A 17,419-nucleotide genomic window follows, 5' to 3' on the forward strand; every position below is an offset into this window, starting at 1 on the left:
GAAATGCCACCCAAATAGGGACTGCCCTGTCTCTTTTTGCATAAAATAAAGACCCTGAATCTCTCAGTGTTTTCACCTGGCCTCCCCCAGGGTGTGCTGTAGCAGCTGATGCCAGAAGCCGTTCTGAGGACCTAAATAGAGCGCACCACGTGAGATGAGGGGGAAATGCAGACAGGAGCCCACCATGCACTTTGAATCAACCAGGGTCCCTTTTCCTGTAAATAGGAAAAACCCAAGGAAAAGAAAGTGTGGGGAATGGAGCTCCAAGGCCACCCTCGACCCCCATCTGGCTCCAGGGGAGATTCCGATGTTTCTGACCTCCAAAGCTAGATAACCAGGCATTGTGCCTCAGCGGGGGTGGGGAATTGGATTAAGGCACAGAGTTTTCCATTTTCTTTCAATTGTGTTTTCAGGGGAGTTGAATGGTGCCTCTCAAGCAGTCACCACACCTGAAGGGAACAAGTGTTGAAAACGGGCTTTTATAAGCAGACTTCAGGCCACCTCCCTTGTCCTGCAGGAAATGCTCTGCAAAGGGAGGAACCGGGCAGCTACCAGGTAGTTGCAGCACTAGCTGGAGGCCGGCAAGCCTGGAGCTGGAGAGTTTTGCTGGTAACATTTTATTTTAAAAGTCCCCCTTAAAAGCATTCATGTCCTGCTTGAGGATCCAGGGTGCACTGCCCTTAAAGAATGCATTTCACAAACAATGATCTGTCTCAGGGACTTGGCCGGCCCCTGTAGGGGACACACCCGTGAGCTGGGCACAGTCTCTGACTTTGATGTGTCTACGTGTTTGTTTAGGAAATATTTACTTTGCGCCACAGTTTCCAGGTGCTGAGCGCCCCCCAAAGCCGTGAGAGCGCCTGCAGTGATGGCGTGAACAGCTGACTGATAGCGCTAATGAACACGAGATGAGCGTGGTGCTGGGGGGTTGCGGGAAGCATGGCTGTGGTCTCAGATGAGACAGCTTTCAACAGAGGTAAAAGCTCCCCACAGGAAGCCCTTCGCATGAGGGCAGGGTTGAGGAGAGCAGAGAGAAGGAAGGGGATGAACGCCAGGCCCCTTATATATGGGGTGGGGCCGAAAGTAGGTTTACAGTTGTGAGTACGTGAAGCAGAGTTTATTCTCCTATTATTACCTACTGTATTCTTTATTTGTATTACGACTGTGCCCTGGCTGGTTTGGCTCAGTGGATTGAGCGTCGGCCTGCGAGCTAAGTGTCACTGGTTCGATCTTCCAGTCAGGGCACATCAGAGAAGGAAAACTCTGACTCCAAAAAACCTCTGCTGCCTTGCGGCATACCTCTTCAGGGGAAAGGCTAAGGGAGTAAACCCCGACAGAAAATCCGGAGCCGGAGTCCCTAAGGCGGTTTGACGTTGTAGTCAACACCGGCAACTCCTGCGGCGCACCTGAAGCCAAGCTGTATTGACTCCGTCTTTCCCTTGGACCCTTCAGCTGCGAAGAGAGGGGTGGTCTGCTGCATGGGCAACAGCAGACCCTCCATATCACCCTGCCCAGGCTCTGTAGCTTCAGCTTCACTGGAGAGGACACTCCAGCGTCATCGCAAGATGTCGATTCAACACGGGAGGAGACAGATACCGTGTCACTCCCGAGTCGGACTGCACAGCCATTTTCGGCGGTGCAGATAGACTCTTAAGAAGCTACACCACCGTCTCTCGAGACGGACGGCTGCCGACGACAACGATTACGACTGTAAACCTACTTTTGCCCTGCCCTGCATTTTATATCATTAAATTCTCACAGCAACCCTGTGCAGTGGATAATGTCATGACCACTTGCCAAATTAGGGACCATAGGTACAGAGGTGGAATCTAAGCTCCCGTCAACTCAAAACCCAGGCTTTTTCCAACTCACCAAGAATTCCATCAAGGAATAACAGGTAAAGAATCGCATCCTGGACTTCCGACCAAGATGGAGGCCTAGACAGACACGCTGGGTCTCCCTTCACAACTAAGAAAGAATACAACTACTCAAAAGTAGAGACAACCAGAAGTTCCAGAAAATCGAGCTCCATGGAAGTCCAACAAACAAAGATGTAAAGAAGAAATACTCACCCAGACAGGTAGGAGGGGCGGAGCCGGGGCACAGAGGACAGGTGTGGTGGCGGCAGCAGTGGTGGCAATGGCAGACTGCCGGAAAGTGCAGTCACACATTTTAAAAAGTCAGGAGGAACACCTGGGGAGCACTCCCAGCAGCAGACCAGATGACACAGCTCATGGTCCCAACGCCAGGGAAAATAAAACCTCATTGCTTCTGACTGTGCAAACCAGTGGGGGTTGGGACGGAGGAAGAAACTGCCGGTCTCTGAGCAGAGTCCATTTGTTTAAAGGCCATCAAGGTCCTAGAACACTCACAGACCCACCTACTCTGGAAATGACAGCCAAGGCAACAGCTAGAGCAGTGCCAGTCCCATACAAAGTGGGAGAAGTGCCTGGGAAAGGGGCGAGTGCTGAGCAAGTGACATTGTTCCCTCTCAGACCCCTCCCCCACATACAGTGCCACAATGTGGTGAAACAGGTTGTCCTATACAAACAAACACAGTAGCCTGTCAAGATGAGGAGACAGAGAAGTATGGCCCAAAAGGGGAAGCGGATCAAGGTTCCAATGGGAGAACTAAGCGACAACCAGATAGCCAACCTAACATATGCAGAGTTCAAAACACTAGTGATAAAGATGCCCACAGGCTTGACAGATATACTTAAGTATGGCAAACTCGTAAGAGAAGTAAAAATTATGCTAAATGAAATGAAGGAAAATCTACACAAAACCAATGGTAAAGGGAAGGAAACTGGGGTTCAAATCAATGATTTGGAACATAAGGAGGAAAACAACAGCCGACCAGTACAGAATGAGGAAACAAGAATTGAAAAAAATGAGGGGAGGCTTAGGAACCTCTGGGATAACTTTAAAGATGCCAACATCCAAACCATAGAGATGCTAGAAGGAGAAGGGGAAGAGCAAGAAATTGAAAACTTATGTGAGAAAATAATGAAGGAGAACTCCCCAAATTTGGCAGAGGAAATAGACATACAAGTTCAGGAAGCACAGAGAGTCCCAAACAAGCTAGACCCAAAGTGGACCACACCAAGACACATCTTAATTAAAATGCCAAAGGTGAAAGATAGAATCTTAAAAGTAGCAAGAGAAAAGCAGAGAGTTACCTACAAAGGGTGCCTATAAGACTATCAGCTGATTTCTCAAAAGAAACTTTGCAGGCAAGAAGAGACTGGCAAGAAGTATTCAATGTGATGAAAAGCAAGGACCTACAACCAAGATTACTCTATCCAGCAAAGCTATCATTTAGAATGGAAGGGCAGAGGAAGTGCTTCCCAGACAAAATGAAGCTAAAGGAGTTCATCATCACCAAGCCATTATTATATGAAATGTCAAAGGGACTTACTTAAGAAAAAGATCAAAACTATGAACACTAAAATGACAATAAACTGACAACTATCAACAACTGAATCTAAAAATAAGAACAAAATCCAACTAAGCAAAGCAGAATAGGAATAGAATCAGAGGTATGGGGGTCATTTGGAGGGTTATCAGCTGGGAGGGGGAGGGGGAGAAATGGGGAAATGGTGCAGGGACTAAGAAGCATAATCAGTTGGTACAAAATAGACAGGGGGGAGTTAAGAATAATATAGGAAAGGGTGAAGCCAAAGAACATACATGCATGACCCATGGACATGAACTAAGGGGGGTGGGATTGCTGGAGGGTAGGGGTGTACTGAGCAGAAGGGAACAAAGGGGAAAAAATTGAAACTACTGTAACGACATAATCAATAAAGTATACTTAAAAAAAAAAAAAAAGAATTGCATCCTGGCGCTGCCACCTGCTAACTGTTCAGGTTGTGCAGGTAATTTAACCTCTCCCAGACTCAGTCTGTCCATTACATGAAGATTATTTGTGCCTGCTTATTTTCAAGGCTTTGTGAGGAACGGGTGAAAGAATGAATGCTGAAAATGCTTAAGATCCCTACAGAGCTGTGAAGAGTAGAGAAACTGTGATGATAGAATGCACCTGTCTTAAACTCCGTTCCACACTAGAGCAAATAATTTGGCAAATAAACCGGACTCTTGCCTATTTTCCATAACATAAAGGCTTTTTAGATTCCGTTCATGTTGCTAGTGAAACAGTGACTTTGTTTTTTTTATCTACCATGTTGATCACAGGGAAGAATATTATCCTGTCAAGCGTTAGGTCCCTACCTTCAGGCCATGTGGGTCTCATTCCCTGTCCTCTGGATAAAGCGCGGGTGCCTCCTAAGCCTGGTTGCTCTCGGTGGAGGTTCCCCTTTTTAATAAATGTAGCGCCTTCTCTCCATCCACCAAACTCAGTCCCAGCCGTCCCCATGATGACGCCCTCCTTCTCTCCTGCCATCTCAGCTGGTTACCCACCTTCTAGACATTGTCCCACATCACCCCTCACCTGCGCCACTGCAGGGTCTTCCCCAACGGGCCTCTGTGCCTCTACCCTTGGTTCCCTCCCCGCAATCCATTCTCCAAACCAGAGCCAGGCTGGCCTTTTAAAATGCACATCCTTTCGTCAGTCCTCTGCTTAGTACCATTTAGCGGCTTCCAGTGGTAGTCAGAATTGAATGCTTTAGATCTGATGTAGGCCTGCAAGGTCTACCTCCACCTCCAAACACATCCCTTGTCACCGCACCTCTGTCACCACCCCCCAGCCACAACATTGCTTGTTTGTGTGTGTGTGTGTTTGTTCTTGCATCAGGACATTTGCACTTGCTGTTTCCTTTTTTTTTTTTGAGCTCTCTTTTCCTTGCCCTTGGAGGTATCTATTGTCATCAACCATCATACTATCATACTCGGTGATCATGACCTGTTCTTGGATGGCACTTGTCACATTTTGCAAATGTGTTGAATTTAATGTCTGTCCCCCCATTAGAATGTAAGCTCCACAGTGGTAGAAGGTCCGTTCGTTTGCTTCACCCCCTGTACACCAACACCCAGCACCGTGCCAGGCAAGTAACGAGGAGCCAATAGGTATGTGTCATGTTCATAGACATGGAGTGAAATTAACAATATCTCCAGAAATTCAGCCAAGAGCCTCGTGGCTTCTACACTGCCCCCCCCCCACCCCCAAGACTCAGTGGTCAGCCTAACGAGACTGTCCCCTTCCTTGCTGTTCCAGGAGCGGCTCGTGCTATCCGTGCTCCCCCGATTTGTCGTCCTGGAAATGATCAACGACATGACCAACGTGGAAGACGAACACCTGCAGCACCAGTTCCACCGGATCTACATCCATCGCTATGAGAACGTCAGGTGAGAGACGCCACACCGTGCGGTCCGTGTGCACCTGGCTGCTCCCGTCTCACAGCCGTGACTTCTGTCTGCCTGGGTGTCAGTGCCAGCTCTCACTGGTTGACTGATTCATTAACTAGTCATTATTCATTACACAGCTCTGCATGTCCACACTGAGGCTCAAGAAGACTGTCAGAGAAATGCAATTATATCTGCTTGTTGACTTACCGCCTGACTGCCTTTCAGTAGGCTTAACCGCCTTTACATTTTTGAGTGGGAAAGTCAAAGCCTTCTCAATATGATTGGAAAACTAACCCCTGAATATAATCTGGAAAACTCAAGGGTGATCACATAGGTCTCCTTATGTCCCTCATTAATCATCTGTAAAACAATGCAAAAAAAAAAAGACTATAGCTTTTTTGCTTTCTGCAAACATATTTTTGGCCAACCACCCATCCATGCATTCATTCATCTGCTCACCCATCCATCCTCTTGTTCACCCATCTATCTAGCCATCCATCTACCTATCCATCTACCCTTCCACACGTCCATCCATCCATCCATCCAACCATCCATCCATCATCCATCCATCCATCCATCCATCCATCATCCATCCATCCATCCATCCGTCATCCATCCAACCATCCATCCAATCATCCATCCATCCACCCAACCATCCATCCATTCAGCTATTCACGTGTCCATCCACTTACCCAACCACTCAGCCATCTATTCACTCACTTATTCATCCATCTGCCCACCCATCCATTTACCTGTTCACCCAGGAGTGCCGTCTCTGTGCCCAGTGCTGCACTGGATGACATGCTGAGTACTGAAAATCAGAGGGTGGGCTCCTTAGTGAGGCTGAACAGCTTTAGAATCCCAATTCTACCTCCCCTGGTGTGTCACCTTGGGGAATTTACATACCTGAATCTCAGGATTTTTTTTGTAAAATGGGCATTTTTATAGCCACGTTGCAATGAGTAAACATATTTACAGAGCGTAGGACAGGCATAGACATATAGTAGAGCATTCGGCATATTGCGGGTTTTTCAGACATGGTTTCCAGTGGCAAGTGACAAAGAAGCCTGCCCTGGCTGATTCAAGAGACATATTCTGACAGGCTACATGATGGCTATAGAGTAATTGGAGAAGGAGAGGTAGTCTCAGGAAAGAAGCCGGAATAAAGCCAGAAGCATAGCCAAAATCACAGCAGAGCACCAGGCCAGTGCGTACCCAGCTGCCATTTTTTCTGAAAAATTCATCCCGTGGGCTGCCAACCCTGTCCCCACACAGCTGTCACCTCTGCAGTTCCTCCAGCAGCTGCAGGGTCTGGATGCAGCTGCCTCCCCCTCCCCTCTCCCCGCATCCCCACCTCTTTGCATCTCAAGTTAAAGCCTGGGGCTGATGTAGTCCGTTGGCTGGGCCCAGTCACTAGCAAGAAGTGACTGAAAAGCAAATAGCTGAACCTTTCAGCTTGTACAGTAGGGGTGTATCTCCCTCCTTCCAAATAGCATGGGGTGGAAATTTCCCAAAAAGAAAAGTCCGTACATTAAATAGCTCTAAAACAGCCGATGTACCTTCTTAGTTCCTTGCTTCCCAACTCTGTAGGAAAGGAGGGAAGGGCAATTTCCCGCTTACCAGCCTCTCTGACTGTCCTGTACCTGGCAGGCAGGGGCACTCATCGGGAAGCAATTCCAGCAGAAGGCGAGATGCTAACCCAGTCCTTCAAGAGGAGTCACCCTAGGTGGGTCTCCGGGTCTCATTCCAGAGTTGGGCTACACTGCTCCTGATGCTGGAGTTTGCAAAGAGCCCTTAGTCAAAGAGAAGCTCACACCCCAGATCCAGGAATCGGTCCTGTGGATCACAGGACCTCATCAATACCAATTCTAGAACAACAGGTTCCGGCAGCACCCATAATTATATTCAGGGTGGGGTTCTATCATTAAAGCAAGCAAAGAGTGCCAAGAGATCATGCCAGGAGGAAGACCTGTGGTGTTGGGGGGGGCAGTGAGGGGTGGCGGGGGCAGGTGGATAGAGAAACCTTGCAAAAGAGAGGGTCCTTATTTGCCTTATTTAAAACTGAGTCAGCCGAGAGGAAAAGATAGGGACAGGAGACCTGGGCAGAGGGATCCGCACAAGTGAAGGCAGAACACTGGCCTACATATATATCTACCTCTAGATATGTGCATTATATATCAATATAAAAATATGACAACTTGTGAGAGTGCTTGTTACCATGGAGAAAGAGGTGGGGGAAATGACCCTTCATTAAGGAAACACGGAGAAAATACACAAGCCAGCTTATCCACACCCACATACTTGGGACCCTTAAGTTCAAGAAATTACACGTTTGGCTTTCTTTCGGCACTAATCAGTTTTCAGTGCTTCCTTTAGTGCAGAATAACTAAAGTTACTTCTGCCCTTTCTACCGGGCTCATTTATTTTAAACCAATAAACTGATTTCTCCCACTCCGAGACCCTTTTCTGGAGGTCCACAACACACTAAATTAAAAACGAGCTTGCTGTCTTACATTTTGCAGTGGCCTCAGCTTGCAGCAAAGGGGCCGTTTCTAACGAGAGCAGAACCCACGGAGACACTGCTGTGGCCCTGGGCCCCTCCCCAGCTCCCCCCAGAGGCAGCTGCCGCTGGTATGGGGACGATGAGCTCACCCAGGGGCGGCGGGGCCTCCGCAGCCCACCACGAGGCTGCTGGGTGCTAAAATAAGACCAGAGATGGAAAAAGCAGAGGAGGATGGTCCTCGGCCCATTCCCCAGCCCCCAGAGCACACCCACTGGGGAGCAGTGAGCTTTTCTGAAGTCATTTCTAATCCTGCCACTCCCTTCATCGCTGGCAATCCACCTGGTCCATTCTTTCTTCTCTGGTGCTTTTCTGCTGTTCTGTGGCCTTTCCCGAAAAACAGTCTGGTCTAAGTGTCTAACTCTTAACGCTGTCTCAGACAGCTCATCACCTCCTATCCGTGTAGGGCACACAGGAGCCACCACGCTTGGGGACATCAGTGTGCCCAGGGGACAGGGAGCCTGCAGACCTGGGTTCTCATCCAGAACACTTTCTATGAGCCACAGACCCTACAAGGTGTTGGCTGCATTATTTCTTCTTTCTGGATTTTAGTTTCCTAATCCCCAAACCGAGCTCTCTAAAATGGTCAACACACTGGGACTCTAGTTGACTTCATCTATACATGTCTGTCACTAGATCCCGGGCCACTGGGCTTTTTCCTGGAAGCCTTTGGGCTTCCATTCTCATCTGCTCAATTCTGTTTCTCTTTCCCTATCCCCCACCCCCAAGTATTTAAGACACTTCTGGTATTAGTTAGGGTTGTGCTGTCTGCTCTAACAAATAACCTGCCAGTTTCAGTAATTTAAACCCAACAGGCTCTAGTCATGCAGCTGTTCACTGCTGGTATTCCTGGTAGGCGGGTGATTCAGGGACAAAAGCCGCTGTATTTTATAGCTATACCATCCCCGAGGCCTCAAAGTTCTTGGCATTCAGCTCTTGTGGGGAAAATAGGAGCGAAGGCTCACCCACTTTTTAACACCTTGGCCCAGAAATGACGTGGATCACTTCTGCTCAGATGCCGTTGATGAGACCTGATCATGTGGCCCCACCCAGCAACAAGAGAGGGCACAGGGTCCCTGGCTCAGCACTCTTTGCTAGTGCCAGGGAGACATGGATTTGCGAACAGTCAGCTTCCCCAGCAGACCTGCCTTCCCGCTTTCCTCCTGCCCTGGCCCAGCCCACGTGCATTTCCACATTCTCTGTCCATCCACTCCCGACTGGTTGTTCATTTCCAGCCAGCCCTGCCAACGTGAGCACTCACCTCGTCCGCCCTGCGGGCTAGACTTTCATATATAAGCAAAATGAAATTGAATGAGCCCCGAAAATTGAGTGGCTTTGGAGGCCGCTCTGTGTGGCAATCTATTAAACACTCTCTGATTCCCAAAACTTTCCACAAGGAGTTATATACCCTCTACTTATTGAGGACCGCGGTGTGATTTATGTTACCTTCTTACAGTTACTCTGCAGAGTAGCTTCTTTATTATCAAGCACATGGAAGCTTAGAGAGATTAAATCACTTTCCCAAGGACACACAGAAGAATCTGCACAGGGCCTGTGTTCCTAATGATTCTAGTGGAGTCTTCTAAAGCCTCCTAGAAGTCTATTTGCAGAATGACGGTTAGGTAACACCACTTATTTTTAGCCAAATAAACAACTTATATAACAAAATTAGAGTTGGAAATAAATATGGTCCCTTCAGTATATTCCAAGATGAATATCATGGAAAAGTTACAAGTTTATACTTAGAATCAAAAGGCCGCACCATGAGCCCAGCCCCCGGGGGTAGCAGAATGAGCAATGCAGTGAGAACCAGGGCCCTGGTTTCTGTTTCTGATCTCTCGTTCAATGGACTCTTCTTGCGCGAGTCTGACTTCATCCGGTGCTTCTCTGACCTGAATGGGCACAAGAATGACCTGAGGCTCTTGCTAAGTCAGATTCTGACCCAGCAGGGCTGGCGTAGGCCTGAGAGGCTGCGCTTCTAACCAGCTTCTAGGAGATGCCAGCGGCGGCCATGACCACACGCTGAGGAATGAGAACTTGATGTGAGGGAATCTTGAAGGACAAGCAGGATTTTCATAGGCAGAAATAGGAAAGAAACTATGCCTCGGAGCAGATACACTGTGCAGATGCAGGTGCATGACGTATGATGGCTACAGAAGACTGTGAGAAGTTGGATGATACTCGGACACTGAGCGCAAGTGAAACTTTTATGACTTTTGTTCTCAGGGGACCCATTTCTTCTTTCCATAGGCTACATGCTCCTTAAGGGCCGGCATGGTACTTCCTGCTCACCACTGTATCTCCAGTGCCTGGCACATAGTGGTCATTGGATTAATTAGCTGTTGAATGGATGAATGAATGAATGAATCGTTTTTGCCGTACACCGATGAATACGAATAGCTTTGGATGAATGGATCTATAAAGTGAGTGGGCTAGACCAGATGCACTATAGCCCTTGCACTTTCTACCTTCAAAGTTATTGTAGTGATAAAGAATACAGATTCCAGAGCCAGGCTGCCTGGTTCACATCCTAGCTTTTCATGTTTGTGGGCAAGTACTCAGGCCTCAGTTTCCCCATCTGTAAAATGGAGATGATCATCATAATAGGCCCTGCCCCACAGATTCTTCTGAGGAATGAATGAGTTAATACGGTAGCGCTCTTAGATCAGATTCCAGTCCGCAGTAAATACTCTCTCGCTGCTGCTGCTATTACTGTTTCAGGCTCGTGTCCACAGTTAGGAATGCTCTGAGCTGCAGATAACAAATAACCCAGTTCATGGTCATATTCTTTTCCACTTTGGTTACCTGCCTCCTCTCTCCTCTCCCATCCCTCCCCCACCCCCCCACACCTCAACCATCCCATTAGAGAGGACACTCCAAACGCTGCCACATGCTCCCAGTGGAATGTTAGGCAGGTCCCCTGGCCTCTCTGGACCTCATTTCCTCATTTTCACAAAGAAGATAAGAAAGCCTTCCCCGGTGGGTCGCTGGATGGATTAAACATGCAGTGACTTGCTTGCAGAAGGCTTTCCAGTGACTGCCCTTTTCCTTCCCTCACTTTTCCCTTATGCCAAACCATACGCATAGAATAAAACCTCACCTCACTGAAATCCTTAGCAAATTGGAAAGTGTTCAGTAATTAATTATTCTGCCTAAGGTCTCCCAAGCTGGCTACCTAGTCCCATATTTTTTGGACAAAATGCCTGCCTCCACTGGCCTGCAGTCTGAGGTAGAGTACATGCCACTGGGCTGCAGATAATGAGGTCTTGTGTTCTTTTTGCCCTGGGGCAATTTTGCTGTGTGTTCTTGGCATCTGTGTTTGCTGTTCCTTGTGCAAATATAGAAATCATTCATAAAGCTTCGTTTTGCTTCGCACAACACAGTGATCTGCTCCTGGCGGCAAACTTCTTTTGGTATTTGTTCACCCTGCCCACACTGCACAGGAAGAAGGACTTCCCGTTGCCCCCTCGCCCTTCCTGAGCTCCTGGGTGCACTCCCTCCGCTGAGATGTTTGCTAAATACTGCGACATTCCTCCTGACTCCCGGGGCAGGGAGAGCAAAAATCTCAGGCCACGGTTCACTTCTTCGGATGGCGTTGGTGTGTGTCCTGGGATGGTTTACAAATATTAATGCGCTTTCTCCTCACCACGTCCCTTCCCTGTTGTCTAGTATTCTTTTTGCAGATGTTAAAGGATTTACCAACCTCTCCACGACCTTGTCTGCTCAGGAGCTGGTCAGGATGCTCAACGAGCTCTTTGCCAGATTTGATCGGCTGGCCCATGTGAGTTGAATTTAATTCCTGGCTCATTTTTGGCGGGAGTGAGGGACTGCATGTGGAATTAGGGAAAAGGACTCAGCCTTCACCACCAATGTCATTACCGTTCTGCATCCTGTCCTCGGGCATGGACCCCTGATCCTCACACATCCTGGGAATCAGTGTTAGTTATTTGCAGGTCTTGGATGGGAGGTTTGACAGACTAATTTTCCCAGTTGAGAGACAGCTGGTTAAGTGACAATTAAACTGAAGTCCTTCTGATCCGCTTCCACTCTGTGTCGTTATTTCCCCCCGACATGGCCAGGTGCCATCCAGCTGCAGCCTCCCTGGTAGTTCATGTGGCGATGGCTGCTGGCAGTGTCCCAGCCAGCTCCAGCCATCTGGAATGAATTAGCCAGTCCTCAGGAGCCCGTCATCGATGGGACCACCATTTTGTTTGACCTAACTTCAGAGCTTTATCGGCCAACGTGACACTGCTTTTATTTCCAGTTGGCTTGATCAGAGCTAACCTAGAAAACAGATGAAAAGACATGAACATTTGTTGTCAAAACACAGATCCCTAGTCCCAAAGCCACTCAGGTGACGAAGGAATACCACCGTCACACTGTACTTTCGAGTGGACGTTGTATTCGGATAGGCACGCCCTCGTTTCCTGCTTTGTGAAGGGCGTCCATCGCTGCCAACGCCGCAGGCTGTGGTGAGAGTTCAGAGAGGCCACATCACGTGGGAGTTCATTGTTGGCATATCGAAATGTCCTTTTTTAAGGCTGCCCCACTCCCACAGAGATCCGTTTGTACTGGAGTCTGATCCCCTCTGGGGGGGTGCCTGGTGCTATGAGTTGGGAGTGTAGGAATGACTAAAGCACACAGCACCCCTTCCTAGAGTTAAGTCTAGTCAGGGACACACAAAGAGGCAGTCAACGCACCAGGTAACACGTGCACAATTAAGTCTGGGTGACACGGGAATGCAAAGACGATACAGACCCTCCAATCAGAGAAGACTTCCAGGAGAAAGTGACTCTTAGGCTGAGTTTTAAAAATGTGCAAACAAACAGAATAGAATACAATTCATCAATAAAAGGGAATAAGCCTATGATACATGCAACAATATCTCTGAATCTCAAATGCAACATGCCAGCTGAAAGAAGCCAGACGCAAAAGGCAAGACACTTTACGATTCCTCACGTAGGCCATCGTAGGAAAGGTACAGTTATAGGGACAGGAGAGAGCTAAGTGGAGTGAGTGGAGTGATGGCACAGAAGCATGGGGTTGGGGTGATTTGGGGGGTGATGGGGATGCTCTCTTATGTGAGTGCGGCTCTTCATATTTGTCTAAAAAGTTAATTTTATTATATATAAATTATATATCAGTTAGGAAGGTGAAGAAACAAGGAAGGTCATTTTAGGCAACTGGGAGAATGAAAATAAAGATGCTGGTGACTCTATCTGTATGGAGAAACCGGAAGAAATTGGCATTGCTGGAGGGGCAAGTGCAAGGCAGGGATTGGTGGGGATGTGCCAGGCAGACAGGCAAGGACCCGCCGAAGAACCTGCAGAGTCACCGTAGCTACCGGACGACTATTAAACAGAGCTCTGGCATGGGCAGGACAGGAGGCGGAGACCGAGACCTTCTCCCAATACACGTTCCCTACAGGGCTGGGAATTTGGAGGAGGGACGAATGTACACCATTTCTTCTGGTTGTTGCATCAGGGGTGGTTGGTGCCCGTTACACGTAGTTATTCTACTTCATGTTATGGTTTTGAATATTTCTGCTCGGAGACACGAAGGAGAACAAAAATGGCCCTCCAGTGAGAAGCGACAAATATGACTAAGGTTAATTTTTGGCGTCACAATAAACCGTCCTGACTCAGCGGAAGGGTTGCTAAGTAAAATTTAATGCATGTTGTTCAACCAACACTTACAGGCTATGTACCGCACACCAGGTAACGTGCAAGACCCTGGGAAGGCAGCCCCAGTCCCTGCCCTCAGGAAGCTCCGAGTCCTGTAATGGAGAAGGACAAGCCCGTAGGGACAGCAGGACAGTGTGGTGGGCGCAAGGATAGACACAGGGGTCTTGTGGAACAAAGGAAAGAACAGCCACGTGCTCGGAGGGGCTGGCGGAGTGGTGGCGGTGGTGACCGCATCCAGAGAAGGGGTCATCTGCAAACTGGGTCTTGAGAAAGAGCAGGAGCTTTCCTGGCATCAGATTAGACAAGGAAATGCCTTCTAGGCTGAGCCACGGGGCACAGGGAGGGAAGCACGAAAATGCAAAACCATGCTCCTGGTTTGGGGAGCTGCGTGAAGCTCAAGGTTGTTAGAGCGTGAAGGACGTGGGAGATTGCAGTGCTAATGAACTTGAAGAGGAAGGCAGAAACAGACCTTGGACAGCATCGTGTGACACTTTAAGGAATGTGGACTTCATCCTGGAGTTTGGACTTATCACTCAGGTTACTATCCACACGATGGCAGGTGGGGAGGGAATGGGGGTCCACTGATCCCCGAGTAGGGACAAGATTCTGTAGTCCACCTTCTGCTACACGAGTCTTATTGAAAGATTGTAAAGAAAAAGCGAATATCTGATCAGGCACAGGTAGACAGATGACGGAGACTATTAAGTATTCATAAACGGCCTGGATTGTTACCCGCTGTGATGAGTGTTTTCCCTGGTTCCCCTTAGTTATTTCTCACAACAAACCTACAGAGGCAGGTTCTGTATTGTTGCCATTTTACAGAATGAACGACTGAACGGAGGCTCAGAGACATAAAATAGTCCACCCAGAGGCACTGGTAGGTGGTGCACCTGTGATCCAGGCTGAGGCCAGGTGCTCGGCCTTGACCTCTAAGCAACGCAGCAGGCATCTTAAGGGATAGAACAGTTGCTACCCCTGCCGGGTGGCTTGAAGTGTTACACTGATGGACTTCAGGTATGGGCCAGACTTGAATATATCTTGTGCAGGGCCCCTCTCTGCCTCTCAGCACCCTCTCCAAAGTGGAATGAAGGAGAAATGAGACTATACCCGTGAAATGGCCCTTCACACACAGGCTGGCCCCGAATAAGTGCTCAGTACCCACTCGTGTTCAGCAGCAGCCTGACTCACCCCCCCTGAGGTGCATCCGTATTTGCTGCCCTAGGAGACCTCGGTCGGAAAGTCTGATAAACGCTGCCAGGGCAAACAATTCTACTCATCTTGGAAGGAGACGACCAACTTCAAATGTTTTTGCCCCCAATCAGTCACCTCATGAAGTCATCTATTCTGCTTCTGTATAAGAAGAGGCGGGTGAACTTGCCCCTTTTGGCATCTTTTAGCGCCAGAATTCTGTGCCTTTATAATGAGCTCCACGTCCTCGCCATGAGTCTTCGCTTTAGATTTTCATTATGTGGCACATCAGAGAGAACCCCGCCTCCCATGTAAATGACACACACTGTACCCATTTATTCGCCGCATTATTAAAGTTCAGGGGAAACTTCAAAGTCTTCTGTTGAAGATCCTCCTAGTGTGATGGAGTTCCTTGAGCCCTTGTCATTAGCGCTGCTTGGGATAGAGCGTTCTGGCCCCTGTTACCAGGACCTCTGGTGTCCTTGATCTCTTTTTAAAATAATGTAGTTCCTACCCGCCCCACCTCATCCAAATTAGGGATAAGGAACATGTGTTTTATTATACAGGCTTTAACATTGTGAAACCAAGAACATATTGTTATACGATTGACCTCATTACAGCTTAAACCTGTTTTTAAATTACTCACAAACTTAGAAGAACCTAAATTCTTGTTATAAAGGGCAAGTCCAGCACAATGGAAATCTAATCAACACATTGAAAACAATGAGCTATTTCTGTACTGACATAGAAACAGTTTCAAGATTGTTGTTGCATGAAAAAACAGATCTATAAACATGGTATGATAAATCTATGGCCAAAGAGCATGAAAACTACATATATTATGTGTAAAAGCACAGCAGCCTCAGGAGGGACAGTAGCCCAGGTCCCCAGGTGTTGCATGCCTGGGGGGAGGGTCTGCCCAAGGGGACTTGTCACGGTTCTACTTTTACTAGGACAATATAGTCATATGTTATTTCTGCAATTACAATTAGATAAAAAACTATACAATTGTCATGTTTTCTAATACAACTATTTTTAGTGCATTAATGGTACTGTTTTTATTTCAAGAATCTTCTCTCTTCTTTTTTTCTTCTTATTCAATAAAATTTGTAAGAAGTCCCTCACCCTACTTTATTTTTCTTATTCAGTATATTTTTTCAAAGCCCCTTGGCTTCCCTAATCTGAACTTTACAAAGAAATTTCTGGTAAAAAGAAGTTGCTTGGCTATTCCTGTCAAAGTCATCCGCCAGCTCACAGGAATTAATCAGTAAAATGTGTCTGCAAATTGACAGATAAGAAAACAAATCTTGGACTTCTGGTCAAGGTGGAAGCATAGGTAGACACACTTTGCCTCCTTGTGTAACCATAGAAAGAAATATAACCAGATCTCAAAAAAAAAAAAAAAAAAAAAGGCAACCAGAACCATCAGAAAATCAAGCTGTGAGGAAGTCTGGCAACCAAGGACTTAAAGACACCACATTTTTCTGGTGGGGTAGGAGGGGCAGAGTCGCGGAGACAGGGCACAGGGCAAGGAGGTGCTGTGGCTCAGACAGGCAGTGGTGGTGGAACGGACAGTCCCACATTCATATGTGCTGGATAAAAATCAGCAGGGGTACCCTGGGAGTGAGGAATCTCAGCCCCAGGCCAGACCACACAGCCCAGGGTTCCAGCTCCAGGAAGATAACCCCCTATTACCACTGGCTGTAAAAACCAGTGAGGGTTAGGGTGGAAGAAACTTCTGGATTTTTGTCACTTAAAGGGCCCACACAGGTCAGCAAAAGAAACTGCCATATTTTTGCTGTTTCAAGGGTCTGCATGGTCTTAGAACATATGTAAACCCCAGAGCAGCAACTGGATAGGCACCAGTCACATATGGGAAGTGGGTGAAGTGACTGGAAATGAGGCGAGTGCCAGGCAAATCACCAGAAGCCAGGCAGCGACATTGTCACCTTTCTGAGCCTTCCACCACAAACAGAACCACAAAGTGGTGAAGTGGGTGGCCTATCCTGGCAATTATCTAAGGCTTCACCACACACAATTTATAGGTGCATTTGCTACATAGGCCACAATACTGAGACAGGGAGTCAAAGCAGACACAAACAGGGAGGCTGCCAAATTGAGGAGGCAAAGAAACATGGCCCAAATGAAAGAACAGAACAAAACTCCCAGAAAAGGACTAAATGAAACCTATCAGATAAAGAGTTCAAAACATTGGTGATAAGAATGTTCAGAGAACTCATAGAGTACAGCAAAAAAATAAAGAAATGAAGATTACACAAAGTGAAATAAATAAAAATTTACAGGGAAACAAGAGTGATGGGAAGGAAGCCAGGATTCAAATCAGCAATTTGGTACAAAAGGAAGAAATAAACATGTGACCAGAACAGGAAGAAGAAACAAGAATGCAAAATAATGAGGAGAGGCTTAGAAACCTCTGGGACAACTTTAAGTGTGCCAATATCCAAATCACAGGGGTGCCAGAGGGAGAAGAGGAAGAACAAGAAATTGAAAACTTATTTGAAAAAAATATTGAAAGAAAACATCCCCAATTTGATGAAGGAAATAGACATACAAGTCCAGGAAGCACCTAAAGTCCCAAACAAGTTGGACCCAAAGAGGACCACACCAAGACACATCATAATTAAAATTCTGAAGGTTAAATAAAGATAAAGAGAGAATCTTA

At 47.4% G+C, this 17,419-nt stretch overlaps 1 protein-coding gene across 2 annotated transcripts in view; it reads left to right on the forward strand.

Moving 5' to 3' along the window:
- The window catches only part of ADCY8 (adenylate cyclase 8), a 157,786-nt gene that overhangs the window by 48,984 nt on the left and 91,383 nt on the right, over nt 1-17,419 (forward strand). For both annotated transcript variants that reach the window (XM_090283353.1, XM_090283354.1), the window contains exons 3-4: nt 5,174-5,304; nt 11,534-11,645. In XM_090283353.1, the coding sequence (XP_090139479.1) occupies nt 5,174-5,304; nt 11,534-11,645 (243 nt within the window). The remainder of the gene's footprint in view (nt 1-5,173; nt 5,305-11,533; nt 11,646-17,419) is intronic.

Source organism: Furipterus horrens, unplaced genomic scaffold, assembly GCF_987537825.1.
Source record: "Furipterus horrens unplaced genomic scaffold, mFurHor1.1.pri manual_scaffold_7, whole genome shotgun sequence".
Taxonomy (NCBI): Eukaryota; Metazoa; Chordata; class Mammalia; order Chiroptera; family Furipteridae; genus Furipterus; species Furipterus horrens.